The sequence below is a fragment of the Rattus norvegicus genome, chromosome 15 (genome assembly GCF_036323735.1).
Source record: "Rattus norvegicus strain BN/NHsdMcwi chromosome 15, GRCr8, whole genome shotgun sequence".
Taxonomy (NCBI): Eukaryota; Metazoa; Chordata; class Mammalia; order Rodentia; family Muridae; genus Rattus; species Rattus norvegicus.
This window is the reverse complement of record NC_086033.1, coordinates 43,148,283-43,172,358: the sequence shown is the minus strand read 5'-3', so window position 1 is coordinate 43,172,358 and position 24,076 is coordinate 43,148,283. Positions and strand designations below refer to the sequence as shown.

The 24,076-nt window shown below is 43.0% G+C and overlaps 1 protein-coding gene across 2 annotated transcripts in view; it reads right to left on the bottom strand.

The window, feature by feature from the left end:
- Positions 1–24,076, bottom strand: part of Kif13b (kinesin family member 13B) — a 157,661-nt gene that overhangs the window by 69,361 nt on the left and 64,224 nt on the right. For both annotated transcript variants that reach the window (NM_001412036.1, NM_001412035.1), the window contains exons 6-13: positions 23,063–23,243; positions 18,563–18,650; positions 15,992–16,126; positions 13,700–13,812; positions 12,571–12,682; positions 4,232–4,444; positions 2,912–3,022; positions 1,826–1,960 (exon numbers count right to left, since the gene is read on the bottom strand). In NM_001412036.1, the coding sequence (NP_001398965.1) occupies positions 1,826–1,960; positions 2,912–3,022; positions 4,232–4,444; positions 12,571–12,682; positions 13,700–13,812; positions 15,992–16,126; positions 18,563–18,650; positions 23,063–23,243 (1,088 nt within the window). The remainder of the gene's footprint in view (positions 1–1,825; positions 1,961–2,911; positions 3,023–4,231; positions 4,445–12,570; positions 12,683–13,699; positions 13,813–15,991; positions 16,127–18,562; positions 18,651–23,062; positions 23,244–24,076) is intronic.

The window sequence follows — 24,076 nt, the reverse complement described above, 5'->3', positions numbered from 1 at the left end:
CTGTTCAAAAATGCCATGAGAATTGTGAAGACACTATTTCTAATTTTTTTATTTATTTTATGTGTATGAGTAATTTGTCTGCAAGTAAGTCTGAGTCACTTGCGTGCCTGGTACCTTTGGAAACCAGAAGAGGGTACTGGATGTCTCAGAACTGGAGTTACAGACAGTTGGATTTGTTTGTTTTGGTTCTTTGTTTGTTTGTTTGAGATATGGTCTCTCACTATGTAGCTCTGACTGTCTCGGAACTCTCAAGTAGAACAGATCCTCCTGTCTCTGCCTCCCAACTGCTAATATTGAAAGCCTACACCATGGCCACCACATGGGTGCTATGAACCAAACCCAGGATCTTCTGGAAGAGCAGCCAGTGCTCCTAACAACCGAGCCTTCTCTTCAACACAACATAGTATTTTTAATAGGCAAAAATACCATGTGTGGGAGAAAGCAGAATAGAGAATACAGTAGAGCTGTACAGTGTTTGTCTATAAAAATGCATCCAATCTTCCCATGAACCCAGGAAGCTAGTCAGAGGCAACCTCCTCCAGTGTGTAAAGAACCAGCAAGGCCTTGACTCTGCACTAGATCTGCACACATCTGTGTTTGTGTAAAGATGTTATTTAACTCACAGCATTGCCAACATCATGTAAGACACTCAGTAAAAAGGGGACTTATCAAAATGACACTAAGCAATTATTCCAGCATATCCTCAATGAGAAGCAGGAAACTAGCTATGCTGCTTGGTTAGTTTTTTTAGTTAGTTAGTTAGTTTGTTTGTTTGTTTGTTTTTATTGTCAACTTGAAACAAACTAGAGTCCTTTGGGAAGAGGAAATCTAAACTGAGAAGCAGCCTCCATTAAACTGCCTGGGAGCAAGTCTATGGGGCATGCTCTCGGTTAACGATTGATGTGGAAAGACCAGGCCACCTCTGGGCATCCCGGATGTTTAAGACAACAAGCTGAGAACGCCATGGGAGCAAGCCAGTAAGCAGTGTTCCTCCACAGTCTCTGCTTCCATTTCTGCCCCCAGGTTCCTGCCTGAAGTTTCTGTCCTGGCTTCCTTCATGATGGACTGGAAGCTAACATTAAACCCTTTCCTCACCAAGTTGTTTTGGTCATGTCTTTTATCACAGTAATAGAAAGCAAAAGGCCACTAGCCAATGTGAGTATTCTTAGAAGTAAAATTACATTCTTTACAACTGTCTGCAACAACATCAAAGCCAGCTCTACTTTCTCAGTCACGTTAATCATGTATCTGAGAGGAAGAAACTACACCCGGCATGTACTGACCGGGCTAGACTCTATGTGTAATTAACTCAGGCCCTAGGGCAATGTAAAGCACGCCTACATCTGGGCCGTGCTCAAGGTCCTTCCTGGTTCTTCAGTCTTCTGGGGTTTTCAGATTTCAATGTGTACTATGTTTTGCTTTCTGTTTCACACTCTGATCCTCCCAATGTCAAGATGACCAGCTCTCCTTTTTGTTTTTTTAATAGGTTGCTATTTTAACTGCTAAATTTTTTCCTAAAAGATAATGAAAACCAATTTCCTATTAGGTGTCACTAAGTAAGAATGTTAATTATTTCCTCTTATGTTTAAGAAAGTATTTCTTATAAAATTATATTAAATAATGGTGGGTACAATATTTAACCTGCTGGAAATAATATCGGAATATTCTTTTTATGTAAGTAGTTCAATGACATTACTCAAAGACAGATAACAATAAATGATCCCCAAAACCCAAGACTGCCCTTCACTCCAATTGATGAAATAAAAGCAATTGGTAAGGACCACAGTTCCCCATATCTCCAGCTCTGAGAAGGCCATGCATTCACCTTTAAGTAGTACACCAGGAGTTCATTCAGAGCTGGGTCCGCATTCAAGTTAACCAGGAAGCATTTGTCATCCCCAACTTTGATTCCAGAAGTCTGAAGAGATATGCCAAGGCTCTCAAGCTGCTTCTGCCGCTCCTGCAAACATATCAGAGAACTAGTGATTCCCAGCACAGAGGCAGCAAGACACAGAGGATCTGACTATCCCATGTCTTTACCTGCAAATAAAGCATTCTTGAGAAACATAAAGATAATCATATTTTTCTCTTCTTTCCAAAATGTATAAACAGTTCCAGGTTGCTAGAGTGAAGGTTAGAACACCTCTGTGAAGCTCAAAAGGCCTTTCAAGCCGCCCATGTCTTCTCCTTCACATCTATTACACTCCCTTTTCCTGCCTGTGCCACCATGAGTTACACAGAATTTAATACCTCCCCTCAGGTCACAGCTATAAGTCACTGACCAGGTCCACATCAGTATACATTTAAAACAGAAAAATAAGTTTAAAATTTAAAAATAGTGCTTGGCAAAAATAGACATCTATATCAAACCCCTCCCCACAAGGATCAGGGTCCATCAAGGAAGAAGAGAAACTGTGCCCTTGTCATGGCAGGGCCACTGTAGTCCTGAATTCACTGAAGCTATGGTTGGCTCCATACACAATCAAGCCAGTCGACATTCCAGAATGGAGGTTGTAGGGGTTCAGGAGTCCCTATCCTGAATTAGTGACAGCTGATGGCTGCTGAGGGAAGGAGAGTCAGTTTTCTTAAAAGGGTATAGTTGCCCCAGTGAATGGTCACACATCTACTAGGATGTGAACAACAGAGTTAGGGGGAAGGAGTGGGGAGTGCCTGTGATCAAAATACACTGTATGAGTGTATGAATTCTTAAAAAAATACATAGTTCAGCAGCGGGGTGCACGCATGGGGTCTCAATCTCAATCCCCAGCACAAACCCACTCGTTTCTGCCACGGGAAACAAGCTACTGAAGCTATGAAATCCTACCTTCAGACTGACTGTCTTAGCTGCAGCCCTAGCGGATCTACAGACCCAACACCACCCGAGGCCCAGCCACCTGCCCCAAACACAAACCTGCGCAATCTCCTCGGTTTTCCTTAGTTTCTCCTCCCAGGTCACAGTCATTTCCTGGATGAGTTTCTCAGATTCTTCCAGGCGATCTTTCAGCTCTGGAGATTTCATTGCCTAAAAACAAAATGTTATCTCATGAAATTAACTACTCAGTGCCAGGAAAGAGTAATCAGGTGGCTGAGAAAGGACAAAGGCTGTCACCTGACACTGAGCTCTCCACCTTCCTACAGCAAGGTGGTGGTCCTCACAGTCCACAGCACCTACACTCAGAGGACCTCGGACCTACCGAGTCAAATACAGCACATCCAGGAAGACAACCTTCCTCCAACACTGTGAGGATTTCACTACATTTAAGGAGCTAGATGGTCCCTGCTATTTACAGAGGACTAATGACTTTAATTTCAATAGGTTGTACAGCTAGACTCAGAAGCATGCTTCATCTCAATCTCTTTCTAATGTTGATTTCAAGAATTTACTCAAAGCTACATAAGCTGCATGGAAGCACGTTGCAAACTGGACAGTGTTAATAACACTCGGTCTTAAAACAGAGAAACAACCAGATGGTGACATAAATAAAAGAAATACAGAAACCTCGCCCCAAGATTCTTAAAGAACTATAAAATCAGGATAAAATTCAATAGAAAAACAAACATGACTACAGTAACTGCTGTGCCCATGTCAAAGCTTCTTGCCTTTCTAGCACAACAAGGATGATTAGACAGGAAAGGGCTATGGTGCTAGCTCCAAAGACAAGTCCCTGGGACAGAAACACTAACCACAGCAGGAGCCCTGAGCATGACATTTTGTGCTTACACTGTGATCTTCAAACCTCGTTACAGAACCTAAGCATCTCCTGCCGCAGAATGAACATGGCAAGGCTCTGGCCTCTTTCTCTCTTCCGTCCTGAGAGTTTACAGTTGCTCTACAAACATAACACACCCATAACAGGAAGGGGTGGGTTATAAAGGAGAGGATGTCTTCTGTTCTGACTGAGGGCTAACAAAGGAGGGGAAAAATCCAATTCCCTTCCCAGGACTGTAAGCGCCGTCAGTTTCTGAACAAAATTAAATCACATATTTTGTCTCTACTATTTCTCGTCCTGCATATTCTTCTAGTCTGTCAGCCTTCTGGACAAAAATGGAAAGAAATTTTTTTCCTACTCCATTCTCTCCTATGCAATCCTTTTCAACAGCCATTTAAAAAAAAAAAAAAAGTTCCTACAAAGTACTACTTAAGAAAAGAACGGAATCAAGGGAAGAAAATTCTCATAGCAGCTTGCCAAGATAAGCCTCAGCACCAGGGTTTGTCCAGCTTGCCTCATACCTCTGCCTTAGTCAGCTGCTCACGGAGCTTCTCCACCTCTTCACGGAGATCTCGGATAATCCGAGCATTAGGATCCTCATTCACCACAGCATGGTTGATGATGTGCTTTGCTCGATCTGCATACCTCAGGGTTGAAAGTGTTTCATCATAGTTATCAGCAGCTGGGCTCACAGTGGCCACCATGGCGGTCTTGCTATTACCTCCCAGACTGTCCTATCAGGAAGAAAACAGTGAGGAGTCTTTTAAGTTGGGAGAATTCTTCACATAAAGAAAGCTAAAATCTGAAAGAATAAAATAGCCCAAGACGAAACACATGTAAAGACAAAATAGAAGCTGTACTGGCTGGTTCTCTGTGTCAACCTGACGTAAGCTGAAGTTATCACAGAAAAAGGAGCCTCAGTTGAGGAAATGCCTCCATGAGACCCAGCTGTAAGGCATTTTCTCACCTAATGATCAAGGGGGAAGGACCCGGCCCATTGCATAGGTAGTCTTGGGTTCTATAAGAGAGCAAGGTGAGCAAGCCAGGGGAAGCAAGTCAGTAAGTAACATCCCTCCATGGCCTCTGCATCAGCTCCTGCTTCCTGACCTGTGTGAGTTCCAGTCCTGACTTCCTTTGGTGATGAACAGCAATATGGAAGTGTAAGCTGAATAAACCCTTTTCTCCCCAACTTGCTTCTTGGTCATGATGTTTGTTCAGGAATAGAAACCCTGACCAAGACAGGGGCTCACGCTCATGAGGTTCAACCCTAAACTGTTACTTCTCTGCCAATTACTTTTTTTCCTTTTTTTGGGGGGTGGGGTGGGGTGGGGTGGGGTGGGGGTGGTCTTGGCAGGGGGCAGGGTTTGAGCCACGGTTTTTTTGTCTGTGTATTCCTGGCTGTCCGGGTACTCTCTCTATAGACCATGTTGGCCTCAACTTCTATCATCTGCCAGCCTCTGTGTCCCAAGCACTGGAACTGAAAGCATCTTTATGCCCAGCTCTAATTACTTTTCTTAACAAACAAAAAGAACCCCAAACAACCACAAACCCTTTGATTTTTTTTTCAAGAAAGAATAGGAAAACCCAACAGACTACATTCATTTTTTTAAGTAACAATTAATCCAAAGATAGTATATCCCATTAATTAGGCAATGTGATACCATTCTGAGCAGTTTTGCTCAGAACGAAGACTTCAATGGCTAGCCAACCTCAGAGGAACTGGACATTCACAGTGTCAGATCCTCTGGGGAATTTGGTAGAGCTAGGGATGGAACCCAGGGCTCGCAGCGTATAGCAAGTGCTGTGCCACTGAGCCACACTCCCAGTCCTGAGGAGGCTCACCTACACTCTCCTCCACAGGGCTGCCTGTCCTGCTGGTACAAACAAGTTCTTGGGAATCTTGTCCAGCTCTGAAACCTAAGGGACAATTAGAGCCCTCCACAACAAAAGCTGAGTTACAGAGGCTCCATTTTCTTCCCTCAGCTAGCACTCTAGAAAACACTAGCACATGCTCTACATAATGGCTCCTGAAGCTCATTCAAAGGTACCAAGAAAGCCAGCATCGACACTCATCTGCAGGTTCAATAACTGTTTCAAACAGTCAGACAAATGGCTGCTAATCAGAACATTAACAATAAAGAGCTATGTGATTCCGAGGAACACTTGTGGCCGGAGCACACGTGCTCTAGGTTACATATATTTCAGGACTGAAAAGAAAAAGGGAAACCCACTCCTCTGCTGGTCCTGCGTGGCCTTGGTGGAGACAGAGTGACAGGATTCCTGTCCCTGGGACAGGACCAGTAGGCATGGGTCTCCAGGAGTGACGATGGCGGCTGTGGGCATGAAGCTTGTTTGTATAGTAAAGTGCATATTTCACATTCCTCCTTCCAAGGTTTGCACCACCCTCCCCTTAATGATGCCATGATAATCACAGAGTCTGGAAGGTGAAGGTGTGGCTAATGTCTCAGGAAAATGGTGAATGCTGGAACCTTCAGGACAGTCCTTAAGGCTGTAGAAAAGAACTCTAAAAACATGAGTTTGAAAATGTGCGATATTTCTCAACTATGCAATATTTCTCAAGTATGCAATATTAATTATCTGAGCGGGCTTCACAGGAACGAAGACAACTACACTATGAGTCAGTCTGTCAAAAAGATACAGAGGGGAGATTCCTCAGTTCAAGGTCATAGAGTCAAGCCCAGGTGTGATAGAAATGGTCATTTCAGCACAGGGTCCCACCCAGCTAGTTTATTGGCTGTGTTTAACAGAGGCAATAAGATCTCTGAATTCTTTTGCAATGTCAAAAGAATATACGTGCTTGCAGTCTCCTGAGAATTAAGGGGCTGGGGTCACAGAATACTGATTCATAGGATAATTAAAAGGAAACCTGGAGTAAATGACTAGATTGATATGTAAAATAAAAGACTGGGCTTATGATCTGCAGGAGATAAGCTAACAGAGAAATTTTTTAGAATGGCAAGAGAGAACTGCTTGGAGAACATAGAGAGCGAGCTGTCTGGCAATCCAGAGAAAGCAGACCAGGGAGAGAGAAAGCAGAACAGAAAGAAAGCAGTCTGGAAAGCCATCTGGAGCAGAGCAGAGCTGAGGTCACCAGCTTCAACCCATGCTTTGACTTCAAGTCATTTGTCTTCATCGCTCCCAAACACCCCCTTCCTCAGAACCCCTCTCTAAGCTGAGGCTGGTGTTTGGCAACCCTCAAAAAATCTGAAATCGCCAAATCAACTCCCACTCCACTAACCATGTGAAAGATGCTAAAGGTCACTCCATTTCAGCAGAGTCCCTCAGCCATCACGGCTTCCTGAATCCTAACTAGTCCTAACTAGGCTCTTCCCTTGGATGGTCAGCATTTATAGACTGGCCTCTAACTGGCAATACAGTAAAGGTGACAGCGCTGGTGGCAAGTCACTTCTGATATTAAAGTAAAAGCAGCTGATGCTCCTCTTGCTCTCAGGAGGAACAAGGTGGCCCTATGAAGAGACCCAAGAGGTGAAAATGGAAACAGGCCCTGAGCTCTGCCTATCATCATGGAAGTGAGCAACACTCACTCCTGATTCAGGCATCCAGACAATTACAGCCTTGGCTCATCCTTAATCTACAGCTCATAAGGCCCTAGCTCCAAGCACTGCCTGTGGAGTAAGGTGTTACAGGCCCAGAGATAACTGCAGACTTCACTATACTATGTGAGGCTTGGAAGCATTATAAAAACTAAGCTATATCAAAGAGTCAGGACTGTGGTGATGGCTCAGTGGGGAAAGCATGTGCCATACAAGCACTGGGATCAGAACAGATTTCCAGCACTCATGTAAAAGCCAAGCAGACAGCAGCCCACCTAGAATCCCAGAGCATGGGATGCAAAGACAGGGGTCCCTGAAGAAAGATAGCAAGACAAGCTACATCAGCAAGTTCTGGGTTCAGGTGAGAGACCCTATCTCAGTGCATAAAGTAGAGAACAGTAAAGGAAGAAACCCAACACCCATCTTGGTACACTAAAGTACATGCACACCTGTGTACATGCGTTCCCAATCACACATATATACACACACATAAAAAATATTCAGAGCTGAGAAAAAGTTTAATCATAAAAGTGCTTGCTTTGCAAATGTAAGAACTTGAACTCAGTGCTCCAAATCCATGTAAAAAGCTAAGCATGATAGTGTGTGCCTGCCACCCCAGGGCCAGGCACATGGAGAAAGACAGATCCCCAGAACTTGCTAGCAAGCCTGACCCACTAGATAAGCTCCAAGCCAGTGAGAGATTCTCTCAGAAACAGTTAAGGGCCTAGAGAGATTGCTCAGCAGTTCAAAATACTTACTGCTCTTACAGAGGACATGAGTTCAGTTCTCAGTACCCACAAGATGGTTTACAACTCCAGTTTCAGGGGATTCTAATGTCCTTTGCTGGCTCCTACATGCTCACAGTGCATATAAACTCACACAGGCAAACATGTATACATACAAATAAAACTTTTAAAATTATGTTTTTAAAGGTGTACAGGGCCTGAGGAACAACACCTAAGGCTGTCCTCTGGATTCCGCGCATGCTCGCACGTGAACAGACCCACATACATGAACACATAAAGACTCAACATCCCCTGTCAGAAAGGCGATCTCAATGAATGACAGACTCTCAAAATTCAGAGAGACATTCACCACAACAGAAGAAAGCTGACTCAGAAAGCTGACTTAGATTTGACCACTATTCATCTTTAGAAAACTCTTAATTTTAAAAATATTTTTCCAGGGCTGGAGAGATGGCTCAGCGGTTAAGAGCACTGGCTGCTCTTCCCGAGGTCCTGAGTTCAATTCCCAGCAACCACATGGTGGCTCACGACCATCTGTAACAGGATTGTGTTCATATATATAAAATAAATAAGTCTTTAAAAAAATATTTTTCCAATTTTAATACATATAAATTTTTTGGAGAATTTTGTAGTTTTATACATTTCTTTGCCTTTTCTGAATTCAACCATTAGTAACCCCACCTTCTTAAAGAGGAAAGCAGGGTTGTTCTGAAAAACAAAACACAAAAACAAGCAAACAAACCCATCAACAAGATGCCTAACAATCTAGAACTAGCAAATTGAGCTCTACTCCATCCCAGGGTTTTCCACATTCAATTTCAACAATTTCAAACAGACCTCCCTTCCCACACAGACACCCACAACTAGTTCTTGGCAACCACAACTTCAGGCCTGAAGGCTGAGTCAGATCACCTGATACCACTTCAAATTATTCTGTTCTGACATTAGAAACACAGTAATTCACAAGGTATCAATAGCTTAATACGATCACAGACAATATATATGTGTGCTTACCCATCCATTACTGAAAATTTCATTTAAAAAAAAGAGATATTGAAGAAAATATGCTCTTTATGTATAAAAAGGCAAGAAATGTATCAATCAGGACTGTTTGATTCTCTTTTCACTCCTAGACACTAATTTCAATTGTCAATGCTCCAGGTTTGTCATGAGGCGCCCCAAACACATTCAGATGGGCAGTGACGTCTCAACGACTGCAGTTCCACACACCAGTGATGCCACACATCCCCCTAAGGGCTACAGCAAACATGAATGACAAACAGGACTTGTAACCATAACCACCAGGGGTGAAAGCAAGCTGCCACGGCATGCTTAGAAGAAAAGGAAACTGGGCACACCCCATGCCTGATTTACCAAATGACCTGGAGCAGCAATACACTGTCTTGAACAAAAAGGAAAATAGAACAAAAGAATGGGCAGGCATCCAAGAGAAAGTTTATAGTTTCTTGTTTACTCCTTAATTAAACAAATCAGACAAGCTTTGTTTCAAATGTGGCAATGCAAATTAAATGGACAATGGGAAGAAATTTCATTTTAGAAGTCAGAATTTTTCTTTTCAAGCTGAAAGAACTCTGAAGTCATCTAATCAAATTACTTCGTCGTGCAGCTAGGAACTCGAGACCCAGAAAGGCTGAGAGAACTACCGGAACAAAGGTCGGTGTGCTAATTCAGACTAGAGCTGGGATTGCTTGCTCTTCCCCTCTTGTGGGGTTTGCCATCTAATAGGAGACGCAGTGCTGTGTAAGAGCTAAACCCAGCGTCTGGAAGCACAAAGAACAGAAGAAACCTAGAAGAGAAGACACTCCAGAGTGGCAGGTAGAGGAGAGAGGAGCAGGAAGTGACAAGTAAGAATAAAGTCTTGGGGCTGGAGAGATGGCTCAGTGGTTTAGAGCACTGACTGCTCTTCCAGAGGTCCTGAGTTCAAATCCCAGCAACCACATGGTGGCTCACAACCATCTGTAATGGGATCTGCTGCCCTCTTCTGGTGTGCATGAAGACAGCTACAGTGTACTTACATGTAATAAATAAAATAAATTAAAAAAAAAAAAAAAAGAATAAAGTCTTAAAGCACCAGCCATCCTCACTCACCTAGAACCTACAATGCTAGAGAGAATAAATGAAAGCTAGGTCAGCTGTAAAAGGCCTTTGAAGCCACTCATTAAAGAGTCTAAGGGCCTGGAAGACAGTTACTGAAAAGACTTAAAGTTCCTGTGAATTTAGAAACGGAAGAGTGGATTGGACAAAGAAGGTCCAAGGGAGGGGTTGGGGATTTAGCTCAGTGGTAGAGCGCTTGCCTAGCAAGCGCAAGGCCCTGGGTTTGGTCCCCAGCTCCAAAAAAAAGAAAAAAGAAAAAAGAAAGAAAAAAAAAAAAAAAAGAAGGTCCAAGGGAAATGGCTGTCAGCTCAGTAAGAGATCCACATGACATCCACTAAAGAATTGACATTAAATATAAAAGCAGGCCAGGTAGTAGTGACACAAGCCTTTAATCCTAGCACTCAGGAGGCAGAGGTAGGCAGATTTCTGTGAGTTCAAAGCCAACCTGGTCTGCAGAGTTCCAGGCAGCCAATCTACACAGAGAAACCCTGTCTGCAAAAAAAAAAAAAAAAGAAAAAGAAACAAACAAACAAAGAATAAAAGTGGAGGTCAAGGAACTGGAGAGATGGCTCAATGGTTAAGAGCACTGACTGCTCTTCCAGAGGTCCTGAGTTCAATCCCCAGCAACCACATGGTGGCTCACAACCATCTGTAATGGGATCTGATGCCCTCTTCTGGTGTGTCCAAAGACAGCTACAGTGTACTCATATATAAAAAAAAATAAATAAATCTTTAAAAAAAAAAGTGGGAGTCGGAGTTTGCTTACCCCCAGACTTGGGAGTTAGGAGATCTACCTCCAGACAGTGATAAACATCAAGTGACCATACAAGGACCTGAGTTTGATCCCCAGCACCTACAAGCCTGGTGTGATGACAGACGACTGTAATCCCAGCAGTGGGGAGTTAGGCAGATCTCTGAAGCACACTGGCCACTCGGCTTAGCCTAACTCCCTATCCCCAGATCCCAGTGAGAGACCCTGGCTCCAAAGGCAAAAAGGATGACAGAAAGCACGACCTCTGGTGCATCCTCATACACACTCATCCCTACAAAGGTGATCCACTTTATGAGCTCAATGGAGGTCATGCTGGGGGTGTGCTAGTCTCACACCAACACTGAAAGACAATCATCAGGTGGGGGGGGGGGTAGACTAGGAAAGATCCACACACTGGGCAGAGGTGGGGGCAAACATTACGGCTCTGGAGTAAGGTTTTAAATCCCCTACTTAGGCTCTTAGTACAAATATCAAATATGATATAAAACAGATAATACAAGTCTTGATGAAAAAAACTACTGCAGAAACTCAACACGCATGCCTTACTTTTAACCTGAATCACCACAAAGAAGCTGCAGTTACATCTTTGGTTCACTGTTCACATATTATGAACATCTTCCCTCACTTTCAATCAAAAACAGGCAAAGTCAATGAAGAGTCTCATGAATCTTTACTAAGAGCACAGCCACATAAACCAGCCAGGCATGGGCGTGGCTGCCTGACACCTGATTCTCTTGAAACAGGGCTGACAGGCTCAGCCTTGTGGACAGCCATTGAGCCAACACGAGAAGATTGCCTGTTGTCTTAAGTAAAGTCACAGTGGCCATGTAGAGTCTGATCTTAAATCAGGCACATCAGGGGATGGCTGTGTACGACTAGAAATGCCTCTGTGGAAGTCCAAGGGAGAAGAATGTTATCAGATTTTCTTCCTGAGGACTTTGAGGCCAGTGTGGTCTATAGAGTGAGTTCCAGGGCAGCCAGGGCTACACAAAGAAACCCTATTGGGGGTTCAGGGAAAAAAAACATGAGTGTGTATAGTCAGAGAAAGTACTTCCCTTGGCAAAGGCTGATCTTTAAAACCAAAGACTCAGTCATTTACTAAGCTCCCTGAGGCCCCTGTTTCACTATAGTAAGAAATAGTAAGTACAGTACATTTTTACCAATGAGAAAATGAGTCATCACTAAGCTACACTAGGCACACAAAAAGTTATTTCCTTGTTTTTAACTGTATGTGTCACTGTACGGTTTTCTGCAGGTGAGTTCAGCACCTTTAGGAGCCAGAAGAGGTGTCAGATCCCTTGGAGCTGGAGTTACAGGCAGCTGTGAGCTAAGCTACATAGATTCTAGGAATTAAACTCAGGTCCTCTGGAAGGACAGAGCTCTTCTTAACCACGTACCTCTCCAGGGCCTGCTTCTGTTTCCAGTGAACCATGGAGAGTATTAGAAAGGCAGAGGGTTTTGTTCCACTCTGACACCTTTACAAAGTTGTCACCTAGTTTACAAGCTCTAATACCCAACCTGATGTCCACTTCCCACACCACCTTCAGGAAGATCCCAGGGGACCTGTCCATTGTAAAATCACCAACGAACTAAGCTAACCAAGAGTGAATCACTAACTAAAACACTAACGAAGGACAAAGAAAATGACTCACCTTGAGCAGCCATGTGAGAACTGAGTCTCGATAGGGAACAAATTTATTTTTGTTTTTGCCAGCACCCTGATCGGCTAGGGCAGAGATAACCAGACCCAGGGTTGTGAGGGACCTGCATGGAACAAAAACCCCAATTATCTAAGCCAGAACATATCAAATGTCATGTTAGTTGCAAGGATGGATGGTGTCCTTGTCTGCATGTAAGGAGTGCTGTGGTCAGCACTTTGCTGTCTGATTTCAAGACCAAGCTCCTAAAGGCTCCTGTCCATCTGAGCTACATGAAGCAATAAAAATACTTAACACTGTTGATCTTTCATTTTTGCAGATAAAATATGTAAGCTGATAAACTAGGGTGAAGATAATAATATAACCAACAGATACCCTCAAGAAGGGTGCCCAAGGTAAAAAACTGATTAGAGCAATAGTGCTAACTAGCTGACATCTGCACACCCTAGTGCTGGAGAAGTGTTCCATAGTTCCTACCTGCTGGCTAATGTCTCACCTGAGGAAAGGGAAGATTTGAACCCAAGAAGAGGTAGTGATTTAGCCTGAGGTAAAACTATATATGTGACAGAGCTGGCAAATGAAACATTACTTCATAAAGTCTTGCTTCTGAGATGTTGACAAATACAACAGCAGACTAAAGGGACAGCCCAATGTGGCTGGCACAGTGTCTATTCGCACAGCCAAGAACCAGTGAAGGATGACTATGCTCCATGGATAACAGCAAGTCACAAGAAGAGACCGGGTTGTCACAATCGGGGGTCAGGAGAGAGTCAGTGGATACTCACATCACTTAGTGAGCGGGCACCAAGGATTCTATCAAACATCCCACAATGTACAACATCCTCCACCCACAGGAAAAGGAGTCATCTAAGCTCCAATGTCAATAGGACCATTGTTGAGAAGCCCTGACCTGACTGGGGGCTGTGCTCGCCAATCCCATCAAACAACTCCACAGATGAGAAAATGAGCCTGGGCCATAGAAAACACTAGAAAAAAGTCCAAACTGCTTATTCATCATTGCCTTAACCATTCCAGATCATCTTTCTCCAACAAACGCAGATGTTCCCCTATTTTTCTATCAGCCCCATAAAGCAATTCAAGAATGTGATTCTGGAAAGCTTACTTGTTGATGTTGCTGCCCTCCTTCAGCCTGTCGCCCGCAGCTCCAGTTTTCGTGGCTCGTTCACTGCCAGCTAAATCCACTAAGCTCAGCTTGCCCACTTTCTCTCCAGATGTCTGCAGAGAAAATCAACACATGCTAGCAAACAGCTAATGAACGCTGAAAACAGGCTGACTCCCTCAAATGGCTTATTGTCTCCGGCCTTAACTCAAGCTATCTGTCATTACTGCAAAATTATTTTGTGCTGGTACTAAACACTGCAGAAAACCACCACCTAGCACAAAACTTATACAATTTGCTAACCCAGTAGTGAGAAACAAGGAAGTTGATGACCTCAGGAAAAAATGCTATAAAATGGGACATTTTGGAGAGATTGATATAATTTTCAGAGATATAAACAAAATTGCTTATAAGATCAAAAGTTTAATGATTTAAAACTGTGTTTAAAATTTCACAAATATTAGCCTGAGACAAAATACTTACATTTTTGGCCAATATTAAAAATAAAAACAAACAATCTGACTTTTGTGTAACAAATTTGTTCTAGAAGTCAAAAATATTTTCTAAACATTTTCATCTTATTTAAATGATCCGCTTAACTTTTTAACATCAGCTATGGTTTTTGACAATGATGTTTTCTTTCACCAGATCAGAAATGTGACATACTTTATGGTTTACCTCATCAGCAAAACAGAACCACAAGAAAGCGATATCAGAGTCTACGGATTCAACCACTGTGGAAACTTCCCTTTAAAATCTGTGTTATCTGGCTGGGAAAGTGGCTCTTGACAGAATATTTATCTGACAAGCAGAAGGCCCGGGGTTCTGCACTCAGCACAGCAAAAAATACATTTATAGATTTTCATAAACATTACAAAGGGATATTCTGTTTCCCAAATAAAAAATACTTCTGATTTAAGAAAAAGAAGGTTGGGGATGGAGAGACAGTTCAGCGATTAATAGCACTGGCTGCTCTTCCAGAGGTCCTAAGTTCAATTCCCAGCAACCACAGGGTGGGTCACAATCATCTGTAATGGCATCCGTTGCCCTCTTCTGGTGTGCATGAAGAGTGCTATAGTGTACTCACATACATTAAAGAAGAAATAATAATAATAATAATAATAATAATAATAATAATAATAGAAAAGAAAGTATTCAGTATGGTATTTATTTAGCTTTGATTTACTCTAAAAAGGAAATCAAAGACAGAGAACGTTTTGTTTTTAACATTGATCTTGATGTAGAAGAAAAATGATTTTTCAGCAAAGGAGAAAGAAGCCTGCCAGCATAGAGTAGCTTGCCAGGTTACTTTGGCCTCTCATATTTGAGACTGAGGTCCTGAGAGATGGATACCAGAAATCAATCTTCACAAGGAGAGCGAGCACGTGAGTTACTTAGCAAAATGTTCAACATGCCAGAGGCCTCGGCAGCTTCTCAAGGGTCCAACCAAATGCTCAAAATGCACCCTTCACATTCAATGATTTTACAGCACTCTTCCCCAATGCAAGTTGCTCCCTGACCTCCTGGCTGTTTAGCAGCAGGTGTACCGGCAAAGGTGCCTCAGCTGAAACCAGCCATCGGGGTGTAAAGTGCAAGCTGCTGTAGCTGGGCCAGGTCAGCGGCTTGTGTAATTCAGCCTCGCTGTCCTCTTGCTGGAGAGGGTGGGAACCATGCTTAGTCCAAGACGCCCTTCAGCCAGGCCGCAGGATATGACTAAAGTTCCTTCAGACCCTCTTGCTAAAGACTGGAAAGCAGAAGTTAAGCATCTTCCTTGGCCTTTTCTCTGCCATCAGGGAAGTCATGAAATCTAAGGTTTTCCAGAATATTCTACAACTTCCGGGTGCTAAGAGAATTGCTGACAGAAGCAATTTCTTATTCTTGATTAAAGTTCTGTGTGTCCCTTGTGGTTTTAAGTATGACTCCTAGAGTTGCTGTAGACCCCAGCCCTCTTGGAGTATTCCAACAGCGCTACAGTACAGCAGCTTCTGTTCTTGTCAGGACCTTCTGTCCTGAGTCCTGACCAAACGTCTGGATCAGGCCTTCAGTCTAGCTAGCAAAGAAAACAGGCTAAACCAGAGATTCTCAACCTGTGGGTCACAACCTCTTTGGGGATCACATCAAATATTTACATTATAATTTATCACAGTAGCAAAATTACCGTTATGAAGTAACAACAACAAAAAAAATATTATGGTTGGGGGTCACCACAACATGAAGAACTGTATTAAAGGTTTGCAGTATCAGAAAGGTTAAGAGCCACTGGACTAAACTGTGATCATGTCAGAAGTTACTCACCCCAGACTTCACATCATACAGAGTATGTGTCAGGGTAATTTTGAAGACTGCATGGGAACGGCTACTTTCTTCATTCATGTTGGTTGCAGCAACTGTCCGAGACTTGTTGCCCTCAGACATCAGAGACTCTATATCCTAAGTGGAAAAAGGTCATAGGCACTTACTTATTATTTGTGAATAAGCATGACCACTCTTCCCACATTATCACAAGCACCCAGGTTTTTACAGGTTACATTTTGTTTTTCCACAAGAATACAAGAGCCCATACTATTTTCAAGGGCCAACTAAAGGGCTTTACTCACTGCAGACACAGAAGCACATGGCAGCTTTGACACACAGAAGTTTAGAAGCTAGACACCCTCAACTCACAGATAGGATCTTACCAGGTACCCCAGACTAGCCTTACATGTATTATGTAGCCCAGGATGGCCTCAATTTTGTGATCTCCCTGCCTCTGCTTCCACAGTACTATATTACAGGTGTGCCATGCACAGCATTAGAAACAATACTATTGAGTGACATATGAGGGCCAAAAAAATGCATGCAATTGTAAAAGTAATATAAGCTTATTACCAAAACAAATTATATAAAATCAAAAAATAAGAATTTAACCCCTTCACCCAAACACATAAGGTATATGCTATGATTTATGGAGAAGAAGGCAGTTCTGGGAATTGAACCCAGGGGCTCATACATGCTACATATACATATACATGCTACATATATGCTCTACCACTGAGCGATCTCTAGCTATTTTTTTTTCTTTTTTTCGGAGCTGGGGACCAAACCCAGGGCCTTGCGCTTGCTAGGCAAGCATTCTACCACTGAGCTAAATCCTCAACCCCTCTAGCTATTATTTGTTTGTTTGTTTGTTTGTTTGTTTTTGAGACTGGGCTGGCTGGCTGGCTTATTTATCTATTTATTTACTTAGTTACTTAAGACAGGGCCTATATAAGTTGCTCAGGCTGGCCTTAAGCTCATTCTGCAGCCCAAACAGGCCTTGAACTGTCCATCCTACTGCCTCAGCCTCCTAAAGAGCTGCAATGACAGGGCTGTCCCACCAGGGCTGGCTCAGTTTTTCCAAATGCTGTGAGCTGAGACCAGATATGGTGGCATACACCTTTAATTCTAGCACTCAGGAGGCAAAGCAAGTGAATCTCTAATAAGAGTTTGAGGCCAGCCTGGTATGCAATAATTCCAGGTAATTCAGAGTGACACCCTGTCTTTCCTTGACCTCACAAAAGCCACAAGCTCTGAAACAGTGACTGAAGCAATTGGAACTCAGCTTCATTAATTACAACACAAATTACCGTCTCCTGGGCTGGGAATGGAGCCCAAGATCAGTGCAATTGCTTAGCATACACAAGGCCCAGGGTCTCGCCCCTGGCACCACAAACAATAATGAATAAAGACACACAATAGCAAAGTCCTCTCCAGGAGTCTGTGAAACGAGGAATCAGAGATGGAGTATGCAAAAGTGATACTCAGCTGCCTCCCACCACTCAGTGTTGTTTCCAGTGAAGCAGCTCTCTCCCACTAAGACTGCTGTGGCAGCACCAAGAGGCTCTATTTCCCAGATCTCTGCAGCCCAGCCTGGCCACATGATGAACTCAAGTGTAAAGCAGACCATCTGGGTGATGCTCCTTAATGGAAGCAGACCAGACGTGCCATCATATGTCTATTATAGAAGATATTAAGCAGAGCATATGTATTACAGCATCTCCCTGTGGAGTGGGGAAGGACCTGAGTCCCTCCCAACAGCTTGGAGCAAGACACCAGCCTTGGAGTACCTATTTCAGACTGTTTAAATCACTGCTTATTCTTAGATTCATTCACTTACATATACTGAAAACACCCACCATACACCAACCTGGTACTTCCTAAACACTAAGGATGCAAAACGGAATATGCAATAATCCATACAAAAACAAGACTTAAATCCTGTTATTTTTATGATGTATATACTTGAATGCAATGTTAAAGATACCAAACATATAGAAATTTTTCATGTCATATAATTATAGTTTTGCTGTATAAATTAAAAAGGATGTTTAGTAAAAATTTCAACAAAACAAAAACTCTCAAAGCAAAATCATTAGCTTCAAAAATATCAACATAGGCAAAACATTTTTTAAAACTTTCCCAAGCCCATTCTGGATCCATTAGTTCTGAAGATCCAGAGGTCTCACTGAACATATCTGACATTTACTGACTAATCCCCATCATCACCTTGAAGGGTTTTGTATAAAGGGAGTTATTTAAATGATGGCATTATAAATTTAATCTTAAAAATGTAACTCAGGGCCAGAAAGATGACTCCAGAAAACCTGAGTTCGTTCCCAGCCCCCCATAGCAGCTCATAAAACTGTCCCAGGAGATCCGATGCCCTCTTCTGGCGTTGGGGGCATCAGACACACAGATAGTACACAAGCATACATGTAGGCAAAACACTCGTATACATAAAATAAAAATAATAAAAATTTTAAATATCTATTCAAAAATAAAGAAATGTAATGAGCCAAAATAGCAGTACCTTACAATTGAAGCACCTGACAGAGAGGATGTTGTTACCTTGTAGCTTGTGACAGCCAGTTTAGAAAGTCCATCCACGTAGGGTCCCAACACACTGTGCTCTCTCACTTTCAACGTTTGTCGGCTTCTGTCATGACAGAGACATGGTTCATTAGAGACTTTTAGAAGGACTCAAAACTGTGCTTCACAGAAATATACACACACTTCAAGAGAGATGCTCTAAAAACAGAAGAGCAGATCACTGTACCTCGCAAGGATTTAAACCTAACTTTAAAATCTCTGCTGAGAAGAAAAGCTTTATAATGTGGCAAAATACCACATCGTTCAAAAGGGTAAGTGTGGGAAGTCTATTTACTACTGCAAAGAATGCAGAGTCAAATAAATACCAACAATCTCCTTGTCATATCACAGGACTAGCCCCAAGACAGAAGCTCTGTGAGTGTAAATGCACAGGAAAGAAAAACCACAGGCCTAGCTCAGCTGTGAGCAAAGACAACACAGGGCTCTCAGGGCAATTTAAAGACACAACAGAGCTTATCTAGGCCTTGTCTGGCCGTCCGAACAAGGGGTCTGCACACTTTATCACATTGACACACCAGACGAAAGGGGGATGTATGATCGCTTCAATAAATGAACAAAGTTCAATAAAATAAAAAGTAAGCGTCCATTAGTTTCTAGAACAAGCCTCCCGCAAGCATGGAGCTGTAGCACTCAGTGTTCTGAGTGAAAACCAGGAACACCTATCCAGGAACTGGTTACAGAGCACCAAGTTTCAGTCAGAAGGGGTAAACCCTGAGACCCACAAACAGGACGGTGACCACAGCAGTCACCATGTAAATCATATTTCAAAATTGCTGGGGGTGGGTCTCATTTGTTCACACAACACCATAAAAATAGAAAAATGACAACTGAGGTTAACAGATAGAAGAAGCCATTTCATAATGTCTACATATCCCAAAATATCCCCACTGTACTCTATAAATCAAAGTACCTTTTGTCAAAATTATTTTTAAAAAGAATATTGACTAATAGTGAAATCCCAGGTGATTACAGTTTTTTGTTTATTATCTGTTCTTCCTACTATGTGTTCATTTGGCCATAGAGAGATACTGTCTTTTCAAAATAAATAATGAGTTAGAATGCTTAAAGTTCTATGGTGGACTTTTGGTGCTACAATGTAAGGTTTATGCTCCTCAGTCTAGCACCCATTCTCTTTTACAATCTGTTCCCATTATTGTCTTGCCTCAGAGTCTGCTCATCGCTACCATGGATCAGAATGTATTTGCCTAATAGACTTTGGGCTCTAGAAAAGAAGAATACCTTGTATTAATGATAGTTTTGGGGTCGACAGTTCCTACTACAATCTCTGGCACCTAAAAGTCACTCAGAGAATTAACACACTTGGCTATCAAAGTAGAAGCAGAACTAAGGTGCCAACAAGGACTTGCAAGGTATTAGCTGCAGAGCTTGGAGACGGAGTACAGGTAGGAGTGGGCAGAGTACAGGTAGGGGAGGGCTTGGAGACAGAGCACAGGTAACAAAGAACAGTACAGGGGAGAAAGGAAGGAATGGTGGTAAACACATAGCCTGAGTCATGGGGAACCCGGAACAATATCCACTTCATCCACCATTTGGGAATGGACCAGAGGTGTTGGATGAGTAGTAGAACAGTTCAGCAAAGTGGGGAAAACAGGAAATGGCTCTGCCACCTAAAAGCTTTACTGTCTTCCAGCACATAGAAGCTCAGTATTTCTAATGGTCCTGGGTTCAACTTACAATGGCACATGAATGCAGATGATGACAAGTGGTCCTATATTATTTCAGCTCCAGCAGACACAGCACAAGAACTGAATTGCTGCTCAGCTCTTACACCAGGATATAGTCTGCTACTAACTTTTAGCCTTTCAGTTTTCTATGTGGGTATGTATGCATGTTCATTTGTATGTAGGCATGTATGAGAACAGGTATAACCCTATGGCGGCCAGAGGTCAAGACTCAGGTGTCATTCTTGTTTTTAAGATAGGGTTTCTCACTGGAACCTGAACTTGATTACGGGCTAGGCCACCTGACATTTTAGGCTCAGGGGGTGTGCCTATCTCTGTCTCAGTATTGGGATTGCAGGCACACAGATCACACACAATTTAAAAAAAAACAAAAAAAAAAAAAAAAACCTGATTCCTAGGGATCCAACTCAGATCCCCATGTTTGCACAGCAAGCACTTGACAAATTAAGCTGTCTCCTCAGTGTCACCCCCCTTTTATGTGTATAGGGATTTTGTCAACAACTATGCCTGTGAACAACTTACACACCTAGCTAGTGTTCACAGAGGTCAGAAGAGGACAGACTTCCACTGAATCTGGAGTTACGGATGATGTGAGCCACCATGTAGATACTAAGAATTAAACCCATGCTCTCTGAAAGAGCTGTCAGTACTTTTAGCCACTGTGTCATTTCTCCAGCCTTTCCAGCCCCTTTTTCTTAAAGACAATGTATACCTACTACATTATGTCTCAAGCAAAACAAGATTAAATTACTATACATGACAGTCACTAAACTAATAAAACCAGTGCTTGAATTTTAAGAATGAAGTTTTCTCAAATACTCTGGTTAAAATAAAATCTGATTTACAACTTTTAATCCATTATTTTAACTTTACAGAAACAAAAATGTTTGTAGGCTCTGGAGAAATGGCTAAGCTGTTCAGAGTATTTGCTGTTCTTGCAGGAGGCTAGAGTACAGCTCTCGATACATACATCAGACTGCACATAACGACCTGTAACTCCAGCTCCAGGGGATTCCAGACCTCCTCTGACCTCCACTGTGTTAAATGCTTACTGTATGCTACAAGTCATAAGACCTGGAGCTGCTCTTAATCTTCACAACAGCCCTATGGGCCACTGTGTGATAACGTCACACATTCCCTGTATAGTTCTCCTAGAAGGTGCAAGGAACTTGCTCAGCCACAAACAAGGGGACCTGGTTCCTGAGCTCAGTAACTCCAAAGCTCATGTGCTGAGCACTAAGCCACATACAAAACAAACAAGAAACCACCAAAGACCAAACACATCTGATAGACTTGAACCCAGTTCACTAGGGGGTACAAGTATGAAGAGCAACGAAGCCAGCCAGTTTACTATTTCTCGGAAGTGTATGTCTGAGCTAGATCTCAGAGAATGTGGCCATCTTTCAAAGTACAAGAAAAGCCCTGAAGGCAGTGTACATAAAAAAATGTACAGAGAGCAAAATATGGGTGCCTGAGCCATGGCCACCCATCTCCAGCCTCTTTCTATGACATTTTTGATCTATACACTCGCCTGCCAGCTGCACTGAATGCTGATCGTCCTGTAAACAGATGATCATCCAGACACTTCCACATGCTGGCACAGGCTGTGCCTACACACTAACTGTTCTCACCTCACTTCTCAGTGGATAAACTCCTTCTCAGCACAGGGCCACCAAGTACCTCTATGGAATCCTCTTGGCTCTGGGAAAGGCCATCTTTCCCTTTTTTGCACTTAAGTGTTGGCATCCCTCACACTGAAAAGCAGACTGCACACTGCTCTAACTTGTTTGTAACACTTATTGTCTCCTGATCATAGGCTTTCTCTGAACTGCATGGTGTCTGGCACTGTAAGAATGATTTGATAAACAATGAGTAGGTAAAGTTTGGACAGCTGTATCAAGTACCAATTCAAGCCCCTGCTTGAAGATCATACTGGCTAAAGAAAGATGGCTGTGAGGCACTAAGATCTGTTTGCTCTTGATTAAGCCTCATTGGGATTCTCTGCCTCTCATATCATCTTTCCTGGACCACCTTCCTCTTCCAAACACAGCTCACTATCCCCTCCTGGGCTGTAAGCCCATGGCTCTCTGACCCAGTTAATGTGGTTTCACGTGAGCCAGCCACAGCCACAGCCACAGTCATTGCTTCCCACTCTCCCTCTCCCCTGCCTGGTCTCCTTCCCTGCTCTGCAGTACACAGGTTTCTCAGCTGCCCCTCTCTCTGCTCATTTTCCTCCTGGCTGCAGGGTGAGCAGAGTGATTCTGAGCCTCCTTGTGCTCTGAAGCAGTTCTCCATCAAAGTCAGCCTCATTAAGTCATGACTTCCTACCCCGACGGAGGGCTTTAAGACTATTTTAAAACCAAGTTCCAAGCTTTGCATTTATCTTCCCCTCACTTCAGGCCTGGAACCAACCACAGAAATCCAAAATTTATTGCCTTAAAAAAAAAAAAAAAGAGGCTGCATGACTGAAGGCTGCAGCCATGCTTATATTAAATGAATACTTTCGTCACCTGTTTTGTCTGTGGCTTTGGGTGATGAGAGGAGAGACAGCATGGCACAAGTACAGACCTGAACCATCACTTCGCCAGTTCTAACGACCCAGAATTGGCTCTGGGAAACTGATCCTTGTAAACATAAATCACAAACAGCTTAGCTAGGTCATTCCCCACTACAGTTCAATTATAAACTTCTCTGAAGCCACAATCTGTTATGTCTGTTTGCAGAAAGACACAGCACTCAAGCATCCAAGTTTTACCCTTTGGGGTCAAGAAGGTCTCGGACTTTTTCATTATAAATTTCCATGTACGACACTTCGACTTTAAAACTCTGTTCTTCATTCTCTTCTTTCTGGGTTCGTTCAAAGAGTCCACTGCAGAGACGTGGGATTAACCCCGGTTGGTCGGCTGTTCCCATCATAGTGTAAGATTTTCCAGACCCTGAAAGACAAAGAGCAACCATTAGTACTTCCTGGAGAAGTTTAAAGGCCTGGAACCCTCTCTCTACCATTTACAATCAATTTTTAGGACTTAGCAAAATTCACAAAATACAATAAATATTCATGTAATTGAATAAAGTAAGAAATGCACAGTAAGGACAGAGCACACAGAAACGTTCTATTACTTGTATAAAAGTAAACTGGTCGGGATTGGGGATTTAGCTCAGCGGTGGAGCGCTTGCCTAGCACGCGCAAGGCCCTGGGTTCGGTCCCCAGCTCCGAAAAAAAAAAAAAAAAAAAAAAAGGAAACTGGTCCAGAAAGAAAAAAGCCCAGCCAGGCAGGATGGCCGGAGCAGGAGACAGAGAAAGGAGGATCAGTTCAAAGGCAGCCTCCAGTAGACATCCTGGCTCGGGAGGGGAGGGGAGGGGAGGGGAGGGGAGGGAAGGGGAGGGGAGGGAAGGGAAGGGAAGGGAGGGGAGGGAAGGGGAGGGGAGGGGAGGGAAGGGGAGGGGAGGGGAGGGGAGGGAAGGGAAGGGAGGGAAGGTGGGAGAAAGAGAGGAAAGGAGGGAGGGAGGGACAGACAAGACAGATAGACAATAAGATATTCCTAACTACTGAAATCAAAGCACAAAAGACACAGGTGCTCATGGGTTTCAGGGCAAATCAGCTTACTGCCCTCTTGTAATAGTGCAGAGAACAATAATCTTCCTCTAATATGCAAGAATGAAATATTCATTGAAGACGACTCAGGAGTCATTTGTGATGGTACCAGTACTCCAGAGGCTAAGGATAGCAAGGTCAAAAGCCAGGTTAGATTATAGATTATAGAAGAT